Source organism: Fulmarus glacialis, unplaced genomic scaffold, assembly GCF_000690835.1.
Source record: "Fulmarus glacialis isolate BGI_N327 unplaced genomic scaffold, ASM69083v1 scaffold465, whole genome shotgun sequence".
Taxonomy (NCBI): Eukaryota; Metazoa; Chordata; class Aves; order Procellariiformes; family Procellariidae; genus Fulmarus; species Fulmarus glacialis.
In genome coordinates, this window is record NW_009212092.1 from 19973 (window position 1) to 34048 (window position 14076).

The window sequence follows — 14076 nt, forward strand, 5'->3', positions numbered from 1 at the left end:
GCATTCCTCACAGTCCACATCTAAATATTTGTTGTAGAAAGACAATACAAATAACAAACTGAAGTTCATTCAGGTAGGCTTTCACTTCTAAAATCATATACTACTACACTTTAAGTCCCTATATACTAAAATAAGATGACAGATACAGTCTTAGGAATCAAAAATCCATCTTAGAAATCCCTATCATTTAGGAAAACATTCTTATTTACTCACAATCAAAAATCCATCCAAAAAATCCCTTCTATTTAGGAAACTATCATTCTTACTTATTCAGAAAACTAAACTATATATTGAACTATAATTGAAATTCTTTAAACTGTATCTACTGTGTAAAAAACCTGCAGAAATCCCATATTTTATAAAAGCTATGATAAGTTACAACAATTAATATCCACAGAATACTATCTGACAGGGTGTCATTTAAAAAAAAAAAAAAAAGATGTTTATACTTACTGTTACTATGAGCCAATATTCATCTTCTTCAGGTACTTGCTTGCTATTATGGACTCTCTGTGAATAGTTTGCTTTTCTAAGCTCATGAAGGATGGGCTGGCTGTCTTTCTAAGGCTTAATAGGATAACAAGTTCAATTTTTTTTTTCCTTTGGACTTAGCCAGTTCAGTACTGTCAATCCCAGTCAGCAATGATATGCTGTATACACATATCCTTCCAGTCACTGAAGCAATAAAGGACTACTAGTTATTTAACTCTTAACAGCTAAAGCAGAAAAGAAAAATAACAACTCAACTTACCGGGGCTTTACAAAATGTCAGGTTTGTCTGAAAAGTCTTAATCAATCAGATTACTTAATTAAAATTAAAGATAAAAGAGAGAGCAAAGTTGTTCACAGTCTAGCTCCACTTCTTCTTCTATTTCTGTCTCCTAAGCTCAGAATCTGATTAGTACATTTAATTCCATGAAGCATCATGACTGGTCTACCTTTAATCAGCCTGCTGACATCCACCCCTTTTTCCTTCACATGTTGTAGAATTCAGAATAATTTACCAACTTGGAAATATTTCTACACAAAACACAAAATATAATGTTCATGCTATAGTATCAACACTGGAATGATTTTATTTTTCACACGTTTACACATATCCAACAAGAAAAATGAGATAAAAGAAGTATGCTTGTAGGGACCAATGCAAAGTTTGTAAAAATCTCACAATCAGTATTGTACTTCCATGATTTTACATGAGATGTCATTAAATCACATGAGCTTACAGCTTGGTTAGTAGTATTAATTTTGTTTTGTGTTTAAACACCTCATCTATTTTTTTCCACTTTATTAAATTACTATTTCTATTATTTGTAAATTAAACAGATAAAATACAGAATATTTACAAATTATATACTGAATAGAAGTTAATTCTCATTAGTGTCCAGGCAAATTGGGAGAAAAGGCATATCCAGAATTTTCTGCCTTGTACACCCACATGTAGTGAGTACTCTTTTTGTAAAAGCAAGGGAGAAGAGAGTGAGAGATCATTATTACACAGCGTGAACAAAACCCCTCTATTTTTAGTGGTTTAAGGAATACCATTTTCTCAATGTACTGCATTAACTTAGTGGCAAGAAATAGCCTGTTTGCAAAGCTGCAGTCTTTTGGATAAGGCATACAACTCAAATCTTATGGAAGTGTTGCCCTGACCATATTCCAGTCAGAATCACTACACTCTCTGTATAATTGTTGCTAAATTTAATTTGGCATATTTCTAAATTGCTCTAGTTGCTAAATAACTACAGCATTTGGCTCTTCAATTAGATATTTCATATGTCATCTGCAAACAATAACTATCCTTCAGAAAATGTATATGCATAGGTATTTTCAAACTAAAACTCAATCCTATGACCTACAAACAGGTCAAATTAAGCAATAAAAAGCCAGGAAAAGTTTCAAATAAGAGATTAAAATTATCAAATTAGTTTTCTTAAACAAGGGGTGTTTGTCATCTTCTCTGTGAATGGTTCATCTCTTAGGGAGGGAAAAAAGAAAAGAAAGCTTAAAAATTACTGTTGGTTTAGCTTTTGAAAATGTTTATATATTAAAAATCGTTGCAACACCACAGAACTGAAAGATCATTAAAATAATACTCTCAAACTCAGAGATTATTGAAGTTTTGTTTTCTTTTTCAAACTATCCTTTTTCTGATTTTTTCATGCAGTAAAATGAAATTTTTCAAATTATTTATTAGCACTGTAATTGCAGATATATATTGTTTATACAGAATTTCAACTAAAAAAATAGTCTGATTCTTAATATCAGTATTGGTTATGGATACTTTCTTCTGAGTGTCACAGTTACAAACCCATCTCTATAGCAACCTACCACAATTTCCTACATGAAAACCTAATATTAGGATGGGTCTTACACATGTATTTTTAGTTACCTCAATGTGATAAATTATTTATCTTTATGCTACCTGTATTTGCTCTTTGCTTTATCCTCTTTACTCCGTCTGCTCCTCATTCCTTCCTTGTTCATCTTTCTTAATGTGTAATCATCATACTACTAGTTAAAAATTCCTTCCATTGCTTAGGTTCCACCACTGTTCACACACTGCCCAATATTCTCCTTTACTGGTATGAACAACCTGCAACTAGGCTTCCTTCTGTCCCACAATTTTTTTTAAAGATTAGTTCCACTGACAACATGCAGTCCTGCTGTAGTAGGTAGCTGTAGTCCATGACAGCTTTTCATACTTCCCCCTTCTCTGCAAAGGCAGAGAATTTTTAAGGGAAGCAGTGTGTTGCTTCCTTCTTATTTCCAGATGGCTCAACAGATAACCTGGTTTTCTTTATTTGGAGGTATAGCTGAAACAAGGGAGAGAATGAAGCAATATAATGATTTCTCAGCTGTTTCAAGTCTGACAGAAATGCTTCTTGCTTTAAAGTTTGATATGCACTGCCTTAAAAAAAAAAAACAAACAAACAAGAAAAAGCTGCTGAGCATAGTATGACACTGGATGGGAAAAAAAGAAATATTAGGATTTGCAAAACATTTTTACTGATTCCAGTTTGCAGAGAATTTTGAAACAAATAGGACATCATTCACTAAATTAACAAATATTCAAATTACTCTGAATAAACAAATCACCATATGATAGTGAGTTAATATTTATGGCTAACATTGTATTTCCTTCTGGTCATTTGCATTTCTTTTTATATCACTGCAATGACTGCATAATCACAGACTACTAAACCATTACATAATGACATTAATAATGAAAACAGTATATACTTTTATAACCTTCCATTTTGAAAGAATATTAAGTTAACATTCTTTTCAATAACACAATAAATTAAGGCACAAATCTGAACTGTAGCATTAAATACATAAGTAAATATTTTAATTCATGTATTGCTTTCCCAGTCTTACAGCTGGGGTTAATATATTTCTTTCAACTGTAAAATTTTTAATAGCAGTAACAATCTTAGTGTCTTGATTTCTATAAAAAGAACTTTGTACACATTTTGAGATAATATGTCTTGTTTAATTAATATACTTTTCTCCTCTGTTACTCTACAGTTCCATTTCTAATTATCAGAGAATGAATGACTAGAGTCAGTAAGTACATTAATATCTTATAAAAATATTTAATACTTAGGCTTTTTGGGATGGTTCTCCAGTATCTTTTTCATAAACAGAGTGTTGTGTTATACCTTTAAATTCAGGCTGACATACAATTCAGTAAGTGCAGGCCAAATCAGGCTAGAGGAGTAAATACTCTGCTTAGAGGGCTATTAATGTAAAAGATACAAAGTACTACATATTCACCATTTAAGTATGCTATTAGCTTAAAAATAACATTGTTGATAAGACTTTCAGCACTGAATGTTGATTTTTGTGCCAGGCAGAATTTAAAGAATGGAGATAGGAAAAAATGAGAAAGACAAAATAGGAGGATGTAAACACAGACTTCAAACAGCAGGCAAGGTCAGGCCTCTTTGTAATGCTGTGATGTCTTCTTGTGGGGGACATGAAAGACCAAATCAAACATTAAGAGCATAATAGCAAAAGGCATAATAATTTGATTCTAAAACAAAAAAGCAGCCTGTGCACAACAAGGTACCAATTTTACTTATTTGTTGCTTGCTTGCTTGGGATAATCACTGGGTTGTTGTTCAGTTCTAACTCAGATCTGAAAAAACCTACAAAGGTTTGGCATAGTTTAGCTCAGCAACCAAGGGAAAGGCTCAAAAATTCACATGGTTGCACATTTACTAGATAAACAATTCTTTCTAATTTATTCCTAATTTAGCATTCACTAGAAGAAGTAATTTAACTTAAAGAAATGAATTATTTGAATTAAAGATTAGCATTCATTCCAATCCAATGTTTTATCAACTGGTGCGCAATAGCTCGACTTGGTGGTACAAAGAATGAACGCTGATTTCCTTTAATAAGAACTTCCACGACCTGCAATAAAGACAGATTTTTTTCTTTAGAAGATAATATTATAAACTATATGGAATCTAACATTGTATTAATGCAGGAATTATCTTACTATGATGATCCATCAGTCTATCATTACTACAGCTATTAAAGAGCCACTACCAGATTCTCCAAGACAGATGCAGAGAAAAAATCACCACTGTTGTCAGGAAAACACTGAGATCGTAGGTGACTAACTTTGCCTTCAATTTGACTTACAGAGTTGACTTGCAACTGCTAGGCAGAAGTACAGTGTTATTACAAGTTTAGCTCATAAGTAGCCTGTGGAAAAACCTATGAAAACTACGTTGTGTAAGCAATCTTCCCTTTTTCCACTCATGAACTTAATCTCTCTTTCTGTGAAAGTCTTTTTTTTCTTTCTTTTATTTGACTATATTTTAAATACTCAGGAAAGCTAAGTGTAGAGTTTCCTATTAATACATAGTAAACTCCATTCAATACCAGAATATTAAAATAGTACTGCATGGAAAAAGATGTTCAAATTAATGAATTCCCAGAGTTTTTACCAAACCTCCCCCCTCCCAGCAAATCTGGTAGCATGCTTGTTTGGAGAAACTCAGATGAATGCTATGAAATACTACTTCTGCCAAAACAAAAAGCACAGGCTTGCTAAGAAAGTGGGTTAAAATAACAATAATCTGGGTATCTCCCAAAAGGAAAAGGTGAAGAGCTAACTGGCAAAAATGTCATAAAATGGGCTTGCAAGTGACTCAGAAATTACCGCAAATATCTGCCTTTCTCTGGTTGTGTCTAATCTACAATTACAATATAATGCAACTGTAGTGATAAAATGGGGAGTATACATGCTCATTCAACTTGCTGAAAAAAGCAAGTATCTGTTGTATGCCAGAACCGATACAGTCACAGACTAATCAATACAACAGTGAAATTAAATTGAACTTTACCTGTTCTCTAGTGAACCAGCGGGCATCCTCTATTTCATTCTTGTCAACTTTAATTTCCGCAGACGTTGCAACAGCTAAGCAGCCAATCATGAGGGAGGAGGGCATTGGCCATGGCTGACAAGAGACATACTGAACATGGCCAACTTTGACTCCAGCTTCCTCTTCTACTTCTCTTCGAACAGCATCTTCTATTGTTTCGCCTAATCAAAAAGGGCAAAGAACAAGCAGCTAATGAAAATACTCCAAGCAACGATTACATCCTGTGCTTTGAACTGACTCAAAAGATTTGAAACTGCCCCACACAATCATCTATAGAGGTCTAGTTCACAGATCAGGGCACAGATGTTAAGTACAAGATACAGAAGTCTAATAAGGTAGAACTAGCCACCAAAGCAAAATGGAACTTTGAAAATGAAGTATGATAATTTCTCCATCATAATGCTTATTTCCTGAATTGATAAATTATCATACACGCAAACTATTGTTACCACATCTAAAATGTCAAAAATTGGATAGGAAATACATTGTTTCTTTAATTACTTTTGAAATGCTGATCTGTTCATTTATAAATAGCATTGTGTTAATTTTTAGATTTTCAGTATGATTGTAACAGCATGTAATACAACTTGAAAATCAATATTTAAAATTACAATAGTAAGAAAATAAAGACTTAAGAAGACTTGCACACATTTCTGCATTGTATTATGCACTTTGCCTGACTCATTCTTTATTGTCTTAACACAGACAGACAATTCTCCAAACTTAAACTGCAATGGAAAGCTTTACTTCCATATTCATGGAAAACTGCTACATGTATATGTGGAGTGTTGATGGTCATAGGCTTACATATGGCTACATGTACTGTGTTATAACCACTGTTTACAGGTTCATAAAAGCAGACAGTCCGTGCACCAGAGATAGAAGTTTTAGTTCAGCTACGTTCAGCTGATTAGAAGCTGATGATAAGATCAGCTACTCTTAAATTTCAATTTATGTGCTTGAATTCAGTACCAGAAAGTAATAAGGCCAGCAGAAGAAAGGAAGGAGTGAAGAAATAAACATCTTGACTTTTTTCAAATGTTACCAGAATAAATTTATTCATGCTATCACCATATTTCACCTGCACAGTTATTGAAAATAGTTATACACTATAATTTCACTAGTGATTAAGATGTATTCCCAATATAAGAATGTTTTACAAATTGTTCTGCAGCTACCAATAATTGTAACTAATTCCAACTATTATCGAACTACAGCTGAACACAGCTAGCATAATCTCACTTTTCTTTCGAAATCATGTAATTTCTGCTTGTCTTTCATATAACCAATCAGGCCCTAAACACGTAAGCATATTTAACTTTATGTTACCTTTAAGTTATGCTTTAACTCTTATTTTTCCTATGCTAAAATCCCTTGCTAAGTATCACCAAAGAAAGGACCTTATATGTGTTTTAAAATGTTTTTTCACTTAAATATATGATTTAAGAATGCATGATGAGAAAACCATTTTTAAATTATATTTACTCAAGTTGCTTTTTTTACTAAAGTTGATTTTTTTATAAATTAGCTGCTGGAAAGTACAGAACATATTTATTATAACAACTTATCTAACAGGAAGCAAAACCATTTATTTGATATATGACCGAACATATTTCTGTATTATTTTCAATGTACAATACTGATATGTGAGAAAAAACATTCGGTAAGGGAAAATGAAATTACTCACCAGGTTCTACAAACCCAGCAAGACAGGTGAACATTCCTGGGGGGAACCTCTTCTGCCTACCTAAAAGGCAGTGGTTCCCATCTGGATGGATGACTTGCATTATCACAACAGGATCTGTAAGGGACATGAAAGGAATATATTTCAACATTTGAGGGACTTAAAAGCAGTAATAAATTTCAGTCTATTCGATACCAATGCATGTAAAGACAAGTAAGACACCTTTAAGTGATTGAAATCAGAATTGTGTAGATGCCCAGAGCAAGTTGTTATTTTATTTCACTGGGTTTTTTTCCCTGCAAGATATCTGTTATTTTGTTTTGCAACATACATGCTTAGTAGAAGTAGTTTACTAGCCAAGGCTTGAAATGCAGGACATAAATTACCTGCAGCCAAAGCACACAATCTGTTAAGAGTATCAGCAATACTAACCTAGCTATGCATTCAGCAGATAGCAATAATTTCTGCAGCAAAAACAATTTATTATCACTTCCTCTACACACACAGGTCTCAAGAATGTATGTTTGAAATACCAAAGAAGAGCCAGATACTCTAGTTACAATGTAAATACTGAATAACTTTCCACTTTTGACTTTGTTGACTGTTTGCTATCAATCTCTCATCTCATGTTGCACTTTTATCTACTTTCCCACTTATGGTCATTTTATGTATTTTTTTCCTTCTTGCTTAATATTTCCTCCTATTGGTATCATTATTTCTGCCATGCCTTTCTGCACACTGTTCATCTATGTCTTTTTCACTTTATCATTGTTATCTAGCTTTTAAGTATCTCAATGTTTTGTTTTTAATTTTTACTATCTCCCTCCACCTTTATGTATTTTTTCTCTTGCTATTGTTTTTCATGTTTTTTTTTTTGTCCAAAACACCAGTATTTTCTCTGTATGAAAAGGCTTGATTCAGCAACCATGAGAAACAATAATTTCAAAGATTGTTGTCCTGCTCAAAGATATTTGCCATGTGGCACAGTGTAGAATATGCAGTGTTGCTGTCTGTAAACTTCCTTCAGAGAAAGGCATCAGTAGAAAATGCTAGTCTTTCCTACATAATTCCATTCCTTTTGTAAGTCCTTTGTGCTAGAGACTGTAAAGAAACAGCCACTAGTATTTTAACAAGCTTCACTATAGTCCCTAAGACAGAAGAACATGGCAGAATTCCTCTGATTACCACAAAGACGTATCTACAGCATGTAAGAGAACATGAAATTCAGAAATACAACACACGTACAACACCCAGAACTACAACTGCAGAAGAGAGGACAGGGTAGGGGAAGGAAAGGTGATCAAAGAGTCACCAAATGACCCAGGGAAAAAAGAGTAAGTTTTTTTTCCTTACCTGTTTCCCCATCAATACATAGTACATTTCCCTTGCAACACATGAACAAAAGGAGCTATAGAAGACTATCTGTACAAGCTTATATTCTGAGTAGAAATAGGCCTGGCAGTTTGTGAGTGACAATGAATAGTGAAAATCAGTGAAGATGGTTAATACAGTCAAAGTGGCACTACAGGAAAATAAGCACTGTATCAGAAATTTGATACAGGCCCAAATTTGATACAGAGCTATTTCAAGCTCAGAGGGCTTGCAGAATGAGAAAACAACATGGGGGGGGGAGGGTGGAGGGGGAAGTAAAATGTGACACTTTGCATTGTTAATATCTCATTTATGTTGTTGGAACTTCTAATTGATATTACTCCATTGCACTCCATGTCACAGCGATTCTTTGTCACAGACTACTGCAGGAAAGAGAAGCCTGAACTACTTAATCCTAAATACAGCTGTCAAACACATGCTCTGGGGAGAGACAAGTATGTGAGACCTGGGACAGAAGCAAGCAGCTGAAATAACTAAAAAGAAATTGATTTACACATATATAATAGTACAAACAAGCTGCTTTTGGCCAAGCTTATCCTACAATGTTCTCACCAACTCTTGGATATGATGTGTTGTGAACACCTTGGAGACTGGGACAATCTTCTTTTAAGCAAGTTTTCTTGTAACCCCCTTCTTCAATCTTGGTTGCACTCCCACATGTTGGGCAGAATCGGTAGCGGTTGTGCCATGCTAGAATAGATCTAGCCTGGGCTACTACTCCTTTAAGAGAATACATTGAAAATACACAAAATCAAATACTAATTTATGTAAGCTTTTAATAGTATAGAAAAAGCAAGCAGTAAAGTTTAACATAAAAATCACAGCAAGACAATGGCTTGAATTGCAATCTACTACAAGGGAAGTTTAGCAATATGAGTTATTCAAATCTTTTTCTTTGTAGCACAGCAATGCAATAGAACACAGTACTATTTAGCTGCAGACCAATTTATGCGTTCAGAAACAAATTAATCCTGATCAATATACCCTGTTTCTCAGAAAAGTTACTTTGTCTGGGCAAAATGCCAGAATTATGTATCACACCTTTTCCAGATGACCATTTTAGGGCTACTACGGGTATTGACATAATAATGCATTGTTCCATTTAAACTTCAGGTGCAAGTCAAGCGTGCCCTTTATCCTCCTGTAAAAGCAAAATTGTTACAACAGCAGTTGTTAACAACATGTCCATAACGACATTCATTCACTTTAAGATCCTGACTTTCCAACACTTGCTCACACTGGTTCCTTCTCAGATGGGTATCCAACACACTCTTTTTAAGGATTTAGCTTCATTTCTTGTAATGAAAACTCAGTAATGACAGATTTTTTTTCTTTGTTTTAGAACATTAATGTGCATGCATTAATATTTAAATAGTGCCATTTATAAAACCATGATGATCAATAGATTTTACAGTCTAATACTTGCCATTGCAGATGTTAGCACTTCGCAACCGCACATGTTCTTACAGACAAAATTCTTCACAAAACCACTGACAGGCTTTTAAAATTAAAATATTTCTAAAGCCACTGAAAATACCCAATTCCTTTGCAGTGGTTTGTCCTTGCATTTATCTTAGTGAATCCCAAAGCATGTATTTCTGGTGACTTATTTGATAACTGCTGCATTTTATACATCTTACCAGCTTCTTTTTCAGGCAGCTGCAGTAGTGCTGGCATTGGTGGGTGAAGAAAGTAACAATCCTCATGTTTCTGTTTAAATTTCTCAGCAGAAGCAGAATCTACACTAAGAGCAAACCAAGCAACTAACCCATCCTCTTCATCTTCTTGCAGAACTCTTCCATTGCAAGCAGCCAGCAGGTTCTTGCGGAACTGAAGTTCAACTCCAAGAAAAATCAAGGTGCTGCCTTCTTTCTGGTTCATGCACTGCTCCACATCCTTGTGGTACAGCCTACAAAGCTTTACTTCTGGCTGCTGGGAGCTCTCTATTCCCCCATCCAAAGTAACCAAAGGACTTAGATTTGAGAAGAGGATGTATACTGTAGTTGGATGGCTTTGTTTTTTGCTTAGCCACTTGGAATCTGTTCTTTTATCACTCCTTCTGTCCAGAAGTGTCAAGCCAAAATAATTTTCATATTCTTTCACTTCATTTGACAGAAAATTAGGCCGCTGTCCACCCTTCACATTAGCCAACAAATTAGCTATGTGCTTGTATCCCCAAAATTTAGCAATGTCCAGAGCTGTCTGCCTTGATTTATTAACGATGGACCTGTCACACCTGAAGAAACAGAAAAGAACGGTGGTGACCAGGGTAAATATGTTTAGGAAAAGTCCTGATGCTGTATTATTCTTACTTACAGCATATACATTTGATACTATTAAGGTGCAAGAACTTTTAGACACTCTGCCTATATTGGGGCCTTCTTTAGGCTAAAAACTTAGCATTATGGTAATGAAAAGTAATCATACTTCATTTTCTTTTTCTAAGGCCAGATCCCACATTTTTCTTGATCTGCTCCAGATACCACTTACCAAGGTTCATGGCGTACTACAACAGCAATGAATTAATTAAAATCCCGAATAATGCATCATGCAAAAAAAAAAAAAAAAAAAAAATAAAACCCCAAAAAATGATCATGAAAAAAAAAAAAAAAAAAAAAAAAGGCTGAAGATCATTTACAGATAGAACTTTGAAAGCCAGGCTACAGGTCTCTTCTGAATAACCAGTAATTAAAAAAAAAAAAGCAGTTTAACTAGCATTACTTTCTAGAAGCTACTGAAAGCTACATCAAAACATTTACAAGAAAATATTTACCATTAAATAAGAATCAAGAATACAGCCTCTGCTTAGTGAGAGAAGTAGCACCCCTACAACTGTGGTGCTGGTCCCTGTAGGATCTCTTTGTTACCAAAATGTCTGCAGAATGACACAGATGAGGAAACATTGCCTCATGATATATACTTAAATATTAACAAAAAAAAAAAAAATATCTGAAATAGACTGGGCTTGATTGGGAGGTCAAAAATAATGCACGTTTATTTTTTGTCAATTTTAACTCGTGAGTAAGTGAAACAGAAGTTTCACTGTAAACTACAAATTATACAGTAGATGTGGGGCTAGACTCCTCAGTTTTTAAAACCAGAAGACACTAGTATATTCATGTTGCTGATACACAGGTAACTGTACCACAAGCAAGACTGTTTAGACTTGAGATTTTATATTGACCTGAACAGGTTTTGAGGGAGTTTGAGTCTATTTTAGAAAAGCATTCAAAACTTAATTTACAAGTTTTTGGTGCAAAAGAAATTACAGTTGCCCATTTATCTTTAAAGATTAAGTCTCCTCTAGGCAAAATCTTGCCTAATTTCCTACTTAATTTCCTATCTCTCAGCCACTGAATTTTGTTCTGGTTTTGTCTTCCACCTTCTCTCTGCTCAGGTACATGCAGACTGCGATCAGGCAGTGTTCGTAACAGTGATCTGAACTCTTTAGATCACTAAGATCTTTTTTTCCAGTCTACAAACATTTCCTGTAGCTTTTCTCAAACATGGATGAATATAAAAAAAAAAAGGGCTAGTTTACCAGGATTAGCCTCTGGAATGTTATGTCATATTACCTTCATAGACATTCATGTTTATATATCCAGCAATTGTATTTGTCCAAATGATTATTATGACTAAGCAAAACTAAAATGAGACCAATGAGGTCACAGTATCACCTCAAGAACTATATTCAATTGCCTAAGAGAACGGCCCTGAAAAGGACATTTACAAGTGGATATTCACTCTTCTTTTACAGTAAGCATAACTTAAAAGCTGTTATCTTATTTACCAAACTGGTAAATTCCCCAAAATCTCAAAAAGATTCCTCAATACACAGATGATTTCAGTCCACAAAATCTGGCACTGAGATACTCCTCTACTTGCTGGACTATGCTGATTTCATCTCACACTCCGTGCTGAGCCCCAGCAGAGGGCACAGCATCTGGGTAAGACTGAAAAAAAAAAAAGTGGGATGATCACCGGAGGCTGTGGAATGCTGTGCTTGAGATTACACATAACAACAGAATGAACTAAACTTGCTTGGTTCTGAAATTAGGGGTGCAGAAAGGAACAGACTAGGCTTGATTAATGTAGAACTCAGTTGAACCGCAACACCTGACTCTCACCCTTCATTTTGAAATGTTTACCATTTGAAATATTTGGATCCTGACTTTATTCAGGCTTCAGAATAATCTTCTTTGGGGTCTCAAGGAGAACTTTGAAGCATTCTTTGCTTTTCTGAATGTCTTGAAAAACTAGAAGTACAACAGCTGACTTGAAGATAGACAACAAATATGATAGCAAGTTTTTGACAAACAATGAACATGCTTAGTGTCGTACTAACTGAAGAAAATAACATGACAGCCCAAGGAGGAAGGACAAAGTGAATTGTCCAAAGAATAAGAGACAAATGAAATTCATCAATCAGTAACTTTGGTAAAGGTATGTCTGTCATGTGCTACTTAACAGCCAGTATCTCAGCAAACATTCTGTGCTGTAACGTAGATGCAAGTGGATTACAAATAAAGTTTAGAGAAAAAGTCTAAGTGGAACAATCAAATATACCAAATTTATACTCAGTACAGTGGATGGAATAGGATACAAACTTTATTCTATTCTGTTGGTCTCTGGGAGGAGTGACAATATATGCCTGAAGATCAAAGGAGTAATTTTAGAGTTACTCATAACTTTTAAAGAGTTTCTTAGCAAATACGGAAAGCATGATGCAATAGCAGAATCCAGTTATAAACAGACACAGAGTATATTTTCCTGAGTTTTAACCCTGAAAATTCTTCCACTATCTGTCAGGTAAATTTACGTTTCTGAGATCAAGTTGAAATGGGCAGAAAAGGATTCAGGTTAGAGCTCTTCAATGGGATCTACTAAACAGCTTACCCTTCTTCAAGAAGAATCTGCACAACCTCAAGGTGTCCATTTCTGGCACCATACATCAGGGCTGTCCAGCCATTATCTGCAGCTGCATTGATAAGTGATGGAGAACGACTGACCAATGCTTTCAGTTTGGCTGCATCTCCAACAGCAGCAAAATTATGCAGTTGCGAAATCATGTCCTGGCGGAGGTTCTTTTCAAAGTCTGTCATTGTGTCACCTTAGTTAAAAAAAGAAAACATAAATGCCTGAAAACATATCCACCATTAGTAAACGGATTTAGTAAAAGAATTAAGTTTAATGCTATACAGATAACCAACATTATCACCAAAAGTATGGGCACAACAGTCAAATTCTTATAATTAGTATGACATTGTTATTCCCAACCAAATCTTAGACCCACACCTCTCCAAATATAGTGAAATTTTATCCTACTAATCAAGACTACTTCTAAAGAGGCTTAAGGAGAAAAAGATTTTGCTATGAAAATGAAGCTTCTTTGAACATGAAAACCACGCCCGGTTTCCGATCGAACACACACACAAGACAGAAGAGCACAAAACTCCACTCCAAGAAATGACTCTCAGGTGCTTTGGAAAGAACGACCAGCGATCGCCAGAGGCCGAGTCCCTTCGCAGGCTGAGGGACTCCTCCAGGCAGTGACAGATTACTGTCGTAATTCTGCTCCGCCACCGGCGGCCGCCCACC

General features: G+C 34.9%; 1 protein-coding gene across 2 annotated transcripts; it reads right to left on the bottom strand.

Annotated features, from left to right (window-relative positions):
- Positions 1-4311: 4311 nt before the first annotated feature.
- NUDT12 (nudix (nucleoside diphosphate linked moiety X)-type motif 12) lies at positions 4312-13580 on the bottom strand. 2 transcript variants are annotated; one of them, XM_009577737.1, is made up of 6 exons: positions 13429-13580; positions 10119-10714; positions 9031-9198; positions 7090-7203; positions 5364-5563; positions 4312-4422 (listed from the first exon to the last, which is right to left on the bottom strand). In XM_009577737.1, the coding sequence occupies exons 1-6, from the start codon at positions 13578-13580 to the stop codon at positions 4312-4314; spliced, it is 1341 nt and encodes a 446-aa protein (XP_009576032.1). The 2 variants fall into 2 exon arrangements, with proteins under 2 accessions (XP_009576032.1, XP_009576031.1); XM_009577736.1 differs by having other exon boundaries at positions 13375-13580.
- Positions 13581-14076: the final 496 nt, after the last annotated feature.